At 47.7% G+C, this 9,689-nt stretch overlaps 1 protein-coding gene across 1 annotated transcript; it reads left to right on the top strand.

Annotated features, from left to right (window-relative positions):
- The first annotated feature begins 4,079 nt into the window (after positions 1 to 4,079).
- Positions 4,080 to 8,307, top strand: FABP1 (fatty acid binding protein 1, liver). The gene is made up of 4 exons (XM_010184037.1): positions 4,080 to 4,177; positions 5,090 to 5,262; positions 7,474 to 7,566; positions 8,152 to 8,307. The coding sequence occupies exons 1-4, from the start codon at positions 4,111 to 4,113 to the stop codon at positions 8,200 to 8,202; spliced, it is 384 nt and encodes a 127-aa protein (XP_010182339.1). The 5' UTR covers positions 4,080 to 4,110; the 3' UTR covers positions 8,203 to 8,307.
- Positions 8,308 to 9,689: the final 1,382 nt, after the last annotated feature.

Below are 9,689 nucleotides of genomic sequence, written 5' to 3'. Positions count from 1 at the left end.
GTGAAAACTGGGTAGCAGATCAAGTTCCCAGGTACAAGCACAGCAGAAATGGGAATGACCCAAGCAATAATATGGGTTGAGACAGACAGAAGGCCACCTGGGGATCTGTGATTGGCAAGCTTGAGACCAGGCTCTTTAAAACATGGCTAGAGGTTTTGGGGTGTCCAACTGAACCTGCACTGGAGAAATCCATGTGGAATCAGCAAAAGCCCTGGCTTGTAGCCTTTCACATTTGGGCTAAGAAAATCCTAGTGTAGAGCCCAGTCCCATCTTCCCAAAGCACTGAGGTGAAACCAAAGGCTTTCACAAAGTCTGCGGATGGATAAGAAGAGCAAGAGAGGAGATAGAGGCAAGGCGCATGAAGACATTCCCAGGCCTCCACAAGGCTGCCACGTACCCCATCGTGGGCTATGGCAAAGTGCCTCTCCCTGCACAGTGCTCTGGCTGTAAAGTCCTTTTTGGAGTCCAGAGCTTGAATAAGAGTTTTAGTTCAAACTGGAGGAGGCAGAGAAGCATTTTTGCTGCAGGAGCCCTGAGACTCAAAATCCTGTTCCCCACCATAGCGTTCAAATCATCAAGAAGCAGTGCATGTAGGAGGATGCTTTCCCAGTGCCCTGGTAGACATTGAGTGAAAGAGATGAATTCATGGGATCCAGGACTAGGAATCACAGTGAAGGGTTGAGGGAAAGTGATAAGAGACTGCAGCTGCTCCATGAGCAGTTCCAGATATGATGGGCCAAACACTTCTTGGTTATGGCAGATGTTATAACATGCAGCACTGTCCACAAATTGCGTTTTGGGAGGTATGGGATGAGCACCTCTTCCTCGAGAGGTGGGTGGTGCAGCCCCAGGATAGGTACCCAGAGAGGCGAAGGAGGTTTTTGAGACTTGGCCAAAGTCATGGCTGAGTTGATCTATTGCTGGTGATGTTCTTGCTTTGAGCAGGACATTGAACCAGAGACCTTCAGAGGTCCCTCCCAACTGACTTTTCTCTAATGCATCACCTTGGGACACAGGGCACTTGGATACCTCCATGGCTAGGAGTGAGCTGAGAAGTTTTGCATATCCATACCTTCGCTTCAGGTGCAAGAGGCAGAAATGAGACACTTGTGTCTTTTTTTTTGACAAGCTTCTAAGATCCTACACTTTGTTTTCAAAGCAACTTAAACACAAAAGTACCTGCTGGCTTCCCACAAGATGTAGTCCCCTCAGTAATTTTTGAAAATGATCCATGTCTTTTCTATTTCTACAAACCAGGTCTAGGTTTTGGGTATGGATTTAGTTTTAATCAAATGGTCAACTGACTTGGCCTCATGTTAAGGCAATTCAGGTGCACTTTCTTGTCCCTGGAAAGTTAAAGTGTTTTAAAACATGTTTTAAAAACATCCGGTATTCTGGTGGGGAGATGTACAAGTGTTCTGAACTTTGCTATTGAGATTAAGTTTATCTCACCTGCCGTTTGCTCAGCAGGCCTAGCTAGATAATAATTACCCTGGCCAAATTTCATTCTGTAAGGATTTCTTCTTTCTTTACAGTAACTTTTCTTTACTAGGTGAAATAAAAGAACACAAGTCCAACAGAACCCTTGCAGGGAAAACAAAGAGATTTTCTTTTTAATCACTGATCAAAAATCAGTTGACTGCATTTCCAAGCTTGCCATCAGTGATCCATAGTTCACATTATCCAGTGGAAGTTGTGAGCATAAATATATTATATCTATCCACAGAAAGTGAGAAAAGAAGAGGACACCTGCAGAAAGCAACTTGGGTCTGAAGTGAGATGAATACTCTTTTGAGTTACCCATTTCTGCCAGCTACTAATTGAGTCCTGAACAATTATGTTTTCCTCTTAGCATTTGGTGGGTCACATCCAGAATTTAGGAGCCTTGTCTGCCCAGGTGGAGTTCTCACCCTGCATCTCATTTCAAGCTGGTATGGGTCTCTCAGGCATAGCATGGGCCTGGGAAGTCTGCAGTGGCTGAGATGTCAGCCTTCCTCAGAAGCCAGGGAAAATGAAGTGCTCCTTCAAGCACCTAAGATTGGGTTAATCTTGGCTAATAAGAAATGTTTATAAATGCCCTAGACATGTAAGCTTCTTTTGGAAAGGCTGGAGGGGGATAGGCATCCTGAGACACTACTGGTGATGTGTTTCTCCTATTTCTCTCCTTCAGCTCATCTAGACATCAGCTCAGAGGTCACCATTGCACTGGAGGTGGCTGGGGTTACCTGAAAAAGGTCTCTCAATACTGACTTAGCGACCACCCCCTCTTCCTAGCCTGCTTGAGGAAATGGGTGAGAACTGGACTTCCATCCCAGCAGTGAGATGTGGTCAGACGTGGCTGGTCCATGAGTGCATCTCAACTCCAGGCTGCTCCAGTCAATGACAGAGGGGTAAAAGTGAGCTCTGCAGAGCAGGACCTTTCCCATGGTGATCAACCCATGGTGCTTTGGAAGTACTGGGCTCCAAAATGTGTTGGATAGAAAAATATTCAGGTGCATTTTCAAGTCTGAATCTCTCTCCCCATCACACAAAGAGAGGGGATGTGAATTGCCTGGAGGAGCAGCCAGAGGTCCAGGGCATGAATAGGTGTGAGGCACACATGTGCCTACAGGTGGCCACGGGCAGAGGACATTACCTGGTGGGACACAGGGAGCTGCCAGCTCCAGCTGCTGCCAGGACCCCTCTGGAGAGGTCAGTCACCACTGTCCCCATGGAGAAGACACTGAAAAGGGACACGTGGCAGTGCAGTGTGACCTCGGGTATTCACCTGAGGTGGGGGAAGAAATGAAATGCAGTTCCTAAGGTGATGTCTTTCCTGTTGGGAAGCCCAGGATAAAAAAGAAAAAAGCTGAGAAGCTGTTTGGGGAAATTGCTGAATCAACCCACCCCCTGTGAGTGCTCTCTGAACCTGCCTGGCTGCCTCTGAGGTGCAGAGGGGTGATGTCCCCTACGGACACCCACCCCCAGCCAACTTCACCTACTGCCTGCCCCACCAGCAGAGGTTTTCCCTTCCTGCCTCATCAGGCAGACACTGCCTGTACTAATTAACCAGAAACAGAGGCTGAATTTGGCCTGGGAAGTGTCACTGTGCACCACTGCAGCGCAGAGAGCAGAGGCAGGCAGCAGCCCTGGGCTGAGCCTGCAGTGTCTCCAGATTGGGAGACAGGGTTTATTTCACACTGAGACATGATCTCACTTGAAAAATGGTCAAAGATGATGACAAGGAAGAATGGAAGCATTCTGAAGAGGATAATTGCAAAGAGAAGGCGGCATGTGAGTAAAAAGAGGGAAAATCCCTCAGCTTGTGGCTTTGGGAGCGAGCAGGAATTCATTGGGGATGAGATGGAAGCAAGAAGCTGAGCCTGGGAGCCCAGATCCAGAGGATGAATGCTCAGATGCTGTGCAGTAACCTGGGATGCTCAGCCAAGGGGATCACACTGGGAGTGGAGTCTGAATTAAACTGCAGTTTTCAGAGTGGGCCAGTTCAAGGTCAAGATTTGATTTTGAATTGCATTCTTTCCTTAGAGGACGATGATGATTTTGTGACCACTGCTACATCTGACTTATGCCAAAACCAACCATCACAGAGGACCCTGAGGCATCTACAGGAGCGAGCAAGTTAGACACTGGCAGTGTGCAGCCACCACTCTTCACACTAGTGCAAATAAACCAGCATGCACACATCAGTGAGTAGAAGCCCCATCGGTGTCAGCTCCAGGGGACACCATAATCTTTCACCACTTTCTCCTCTTCCAGATGTGCACTTCCAGACTGCAAGCTGATTGGATGATTTGACTTGTTCCTCTGATAATTAATCTCTTTGTACAATTATTTTTTTATCATTTTGTTTATGGATGCCACGTTGCTACCTCCATAAAATGGGTTTATGGGATTTTCCCTGCCCCCACGTTGTAAATTGAGGTCCGTAAAATAGAGTAATTTATCACTGACCATTGCCCAGTTTTATGTTAATGTTTGAACATGGCTATAAAAGAATTACATCATCTTACCTCTGACCAACTTTTAAGGCAGCAGGACCTTATAAAACCAAGCTCTGCTTACCAGCAAGACACCTTCTCTTGTGGTGGGAGCACAGAGAGCCTTTCCATCATGAGCTTCACTGGAAAGTACGAGCTCCAGTCCCACGAAAATTTTGAGCCTTTTATGAAAGCCCTTGGTAAGTGTCTGCATGCGCTTTGTGCTGCTTTTTCTCCTCTACTTGATATTTGGGAGTCCAGCGGTGCTGATGTACTGATGATGTAGATTGAAAACATCTCTCAGATTTCCTATTTCTGTCTGTCATCTTGCAAGTGTTGGGGTTTTTTAAATGCACGTGTATGGAGATGTGGTATCAAAACAGAAGTGGAAGCATCTCTTTGGATGGTCAAGGAAAATGGTCCCAGCAGGCTTTGCAGCCACAGGTCAGCGCAGCAGAGTGCTGCACACGTGCTAAACCAGTGGGACCTTGGTGACATCGGGCAACCACAGATCTGCTCCGTCAGGCTGTGAAATTGGAGGGTGGGCAGGACTTCTCTCATCCCACCATGCTGCTGCTTGGTGATGCTGAAAAGCCCCAGATTCCACCATTCATCAGAAAAATAGTCAGGGTTGTCAGCCCTGCCAGAGGGGCTCTGCCTGTCAGATCAGCTTCAGGCTTTGGGGGAAGACTTTAGCAAGACAGTCCTGAGGGACTCTGAATCTCATTGAAAAACCCACTTGGTTCCCTCCTTCTGCCTCGATTTATTCTATCTCTCCACTTGCCTCTCAGGGAGGGAAGGAAAACAGGGTTTCTTCTTTCCCTCTGAGGGTTGACCATGGACATAGCTGTTCTGCTCTCAGTCAGGTTGGTGGGACAAGGGAGAATTCTAGTTCCCATAAAAACCCAGGATGACAGTATTTGTTATCCTTCCTGCCCAGTAGACTCAGGACTGTGTTGCCCTTGAGGAACCATCATCCTTGCGAGCCTTTTCCACACTAGAATAGAAATCCTCCCAGCTGTGGGTCCCCAAATCCCACCACATTCATTTGGCAGCAGCGATCTGCCCACCAATGTCTCCAAGGTCTACCTAAAGCTCTTGTTCCTGGGCAGGGCTTCCTGATGAACAGATTCAGAAGGGCAAGGACATCAAGAGCATCTCGGAAATTGTGCAGGATGGGAAAAAGTTCAAGATTACTGTGACCACTGGCACCAAAGTGCTGCACAATGAGTTCACCGTCGGGGAGGAGTGCGAGATGGAGACGCTGTTGGGAGAGAAAGTCAAGGTGAGTGATCAGCTCCTCCTCTGCCAGGGCTGCAGATACTCAGGGACATTAAATTTCCTTTCCAGCCATTCCCTTTGCGCTTGAGCTGAGGAGGGAAAAGCTGACACAGGGAAAAGACGTGTGTAATTCTCCAGCCTGGTTCTGTCTCTCACAATTTACATGCATGGTTTAATATAATGAGAAGGGGCTAATTGCTGAAAGCAAGTCTGCAGATGTGACTTTACTGCCCTGCTCTCTGCAGATCCTCAGCAAGTCCCATAGGGACACATTTCGAAAAATTACCCTCCATTTCTGAGCCACCTTCCTGAGAAACTCAGAGCCCAAGACTCTGAAGTTCCCACCTTCCCTTACTGCTTTTACAAACCAAGCACTTCTGCAGATGAAGCCTTGCATTTCTAAAGCTACTTTAATAACCGGTTTGGAGAACACTGGAAGCCAGTGTTTTAATAGCCCATTTGGAAAAGGTGTATAGAGATGCTTTGGTAAGTTTTTTCTGACAGCAAAAGGTCTTAAAGATTTGAGGTGGAAAAGGGTTGACTTTTTGTCATGTTTCAACATGAACCATACCCCCATCTTCGTTTTGTTGACTTAAAGGTAGTGCAGGAAAGTCAGCCAATGAATCATAAACCAATAAATCTCTCCTTTTAAGTCCCAGTGGCTGTTACCTTCTCTGCTAACCTTTTCCACTGCTTCTGTTTACGCTGGGTGAGATGATTTGGCAAGGGGAAGATTTATCACCCTTGAAATTGGGTCAGCTCCCGTTCCCGGTCATTAGTTTACAATGGTTCATGAAATGTCAAGGCAGCGCCACTGGCAGATATTGCCTCTCACTTCTACTTCAGGAGAAGATGATATTGAAGGGACCTTCAAAAGCAGGAGGGATGACCACCAAAGAAATGCCCCAGTGAATCAGGCTCTAAGAGCTGTAACTGCTGTATCACGATTTCCAGCATCCCTGAAGTCCCTTGCGCGCCACTGGCAGATATTGCCTCTCACTTCTACCTCAGGAGAAGATGATCTTGCAGGGACCTTCAAAAGCAAGAGGGATGATCACCAAGGAAATGCCCCAGTGAATCAGGCTATAAGAGCCGTACCTGCTGTATCACGATTTCCAGCATCCCTGAAATCCCTTGCACATAAAGTAGGGGGAAATGGCTATTAGAATAGTTTTACCCTTCATAAATTGGCAAGTAGAGGGCAGAAGAACATGTCTTATAGGTGGACAGACAGACGCAAGTAGAGGGCAGAAGAACATGTCTTATAGCTGAACAGACAGATGAACAGAGATGTTTTTAGCTGGGTTCTTTCTTTGAGTAATTTCAATGATCAGTGATAGCTGCCCTGGAGGTGTTGGTGCTGTCTAGAGCCTTTTTAGATGTGCAGCTCCGTAGGGGGTCAGAGACTCAGCAGATGTGCACACCCCCCTGAGAGCTTTCCAGTCATGACGTAGGGGGTCAGAGACTCAGCAGATGTGCACATCCCCCTGAGAGTTTTCCGGCCATGATTGAGTTTTTGAAAGCTCCATAAAGAGTTTTCCACCTTGACCAAGACTCCCCCCTAGCCCCACACTGTTGCCCAGCTCCCCATGGTCCCATCCCATAGGAAGTTGCTACAGCAAAGTGCAATAGGTAGGTTGTGGAGAGGACACAATGTACCACGTCTTGGCCCAGCTCAGGTAGCTCTACAGTCCTCTCTTTGGAGGTCTGCAGGTCCTCTTGGTCTGGGTGCTGCATGAGGAGCCTCAGAGCTGCACAGAGAGGTGGGGTGAAGAGCCTTCCTTCTTCTCCCCCAAAACTCATGTTGGTGTCATGCCAAGGAGCCCTGCTCTCATGTCTAACAGTGCAGGAGCTGTGAACGAGTCTTAATTTGGAGGGGAGAGAGGGTAGCTAGGCCAGCAAACCTGCCCCCCTGTAGAGCCAAAAGTAAACATTCATACCCTTGCCATGTTGTAGTCACCACCTCTCTCTCCTCCACCTCCCAGGAAAGCCAAAATCACTGGGGGAGCAGCTTTCTCCCTTGCAGAGGGAACAGTGGCAACTCAGTCCAGAAGGGGAAGGACAAAATGCAGGGTTTGATATGTTCTCCAGTGATAATATGCATTTGCAGAGGGAACAGTGGCAACTCAGTCCAGAAAGGGAGGAACAAAATGCAGAGGATGATATGGTCTCCAGTGATAATATGAATGCCTCTGTCTTCTCCCCTCTCTACCAGGCTATTGTTCATCTGGAGGGTAACAACAAACTGGTCGCAAACCTGAAAGGGCTGAAATCCGTCACCGAACTCAACGGAGACATCATCACCAACGTAAGTGCAGATGAGAGGGCCAATGGCTGGAGTAACAGTGCATACAGCTGACTTCAGGGTTCTGGCTCTACAAAGCCTGCAGGATGCTGGGGACCTTAGAGGGGTGCTGGAGATGAGCACATACTCACACTCAGGCTCTGCTACAAAGCCTGCAGGATGCTGGGGACCTTAGAAGGGTGCTGGAGACGAGCACATACTCACACTCAGGCTCTGTAGCCAAACCTGGTCAGTTGGCTGGGCACTGAACACAGCTTTTTGTTATAGTCTGATCCAAAAAGTATTTGAAACCCCAGTAGGCACTTCTGATCAACATTTCATACAACCAGGGCATGTTCTCACCCACCTAGATGTATGTCCTGGCATTTTTAAAGATGAGAGGTGCAGCAGACTGATCCCAATTGAGGGATGAGAGATTATCCCTACCTACTTTGGGGTATTCATGAAGACATTCAACGCCTTAATGATTCAGTTTATAGGAGACAGACTGGTGACCAGTCCTGTTTTGATTTGCAAGATCAGATGCTTTCCAGGTAGCATTTGTAGCCCAGTCTCATGAAAAGCTACTGCTTTCCATTTGTTTTTCAGACGATGACACTGGGAGACCTCACCTACAAGAGAATCAGCAAGAGAATCTAGAGACCCTGCACACGCCAATCATTTTACTGTGTAAAATGTGTCCATTAAAGTAAAATTTGTATTAAATGCCTCTTCATTATTATCATCAACTTCTTCATTGTTGCTATAAAGAGATGTAAGCCTCCAAAACCCATGCAAGCCCTGGTAGAAACTGGGCAACAGACTGAGCCAAGGCTGTGCTATCTCAGTGAACGGAGCCAGGCCACGGTGCAGGCTCAGAGCCATGGAGTGACCCTCTGTGATGTGCTCCATGCCAGTGAGGCCTCTTCCAGCCCCTTCCTGGGGACAGGTGCCAGCATCCTGCTGGGGATGTCCCAGCCATGCACCCACAGCTGCCCTGACTGGGTGGATGGAGGAGCACTGGGCAGGGAAAGGGCTCTGTTCCCTTTCCTTACAAACATGGCCAAAATGACCACAAGGTGACTGGCAGGGCCAAAGGATGGGGAGGTTTAGGTGCGCTCAAGGAAATGGCAGTGATCCTGCCTAGGATGCTACCTTGGGTGAACAACCAGCATTGGGGGCAGTTTGAGTGTCCCAGTTGCCATCCCCATCCTCACATCTCTGCAACAGGATTCAGCCCTACAGGCTCTGGCCACCCCATTCCCATCTCCTCTCCATCCCTTCCCACCAGCAGGAGGCTCCCAGAGAGTCTGCAGGTGTCCAGTGTGTTTCATCCTGAACTGCGCCTGCTAAATTGGGTTGAACTGGAATTGAACCCTCCTTCCAGGGTGAAATACAGGTTCAGGTTTTCTCTCCTGCCAGGTCATGGACACTGGCTGTTCACAATGTAGACACAGAAGGAGCACCACAGTAATCTCCCATGCTCTTGCTTGGTGCTGCAGGCTGGATGGGTTTTTGGACACACACAGGAGAGGAAACTTCTTAGCTGCCTTTTCTACCTTTTTGTGGGATTTTGAGATAGATGGGCAGACAGCAAAGACCTTTTTTTTTTAAATCAAGAAATCCAACCACTGCCTTTAGACTTTTCATTGGCTCTGTTAGCTGCCCACTGGCATGTGATCCATTGTCTATCCCTTTTTTGCTCAGTCCAAAATTGATTAAGCACCTGTCTAAGCTGAAAGGCAGATGCTGAAAGGCATCAGATTCCCCAGCTCACCCTGACACAACCAGTGTACCTCACCAGTGTAACTGGCTTCTGGCACAGCATCATCTCATATCCATCTGCTGCCATCACTGCAGGCATGTTCTGATTTTTAACTAAGGAGCCTAATTTACCCTAATTAATGTATAACTATGTAGGAACTCCACTTAATCTCATCTGCAAAGTGCCCACTGTCATCTGCAGAATAATTTTTCATCAGTTTTTCATCAGCAAAATGCCACTTTACACAAAACACCACCTTTGGGTCTTATTCAGTTAGCAGTCAATGCCCACAGGCACACATGACACTTTTTGGAATCAGCTTCCCACTTCTGCTGTCCCTTGGTCAACCACTTACAGGCATCATTGGAAAGAAATCATGATG

This window comes from Mesitornis unicolor, unplaced genomic scaffold (genome assembly GCF_000695765.1).
Source record: "Mesitornis unicolor isolate BGI_N332 unplaced genomic scaffold, ASM69576v1 scaffold715, whole genome shotgun sequence".
Classification (NCBI taxonomy): domain Eukaryota; kingdom Metazoa; phylum Chordata; class Aves; order Mesitornithiformes; family Mesitornithidae; genus Mesitornis; species Mesitornis unicolor.
This window is presented reverse-complemented; position numbering and strand designations above follow the sequence as displayed.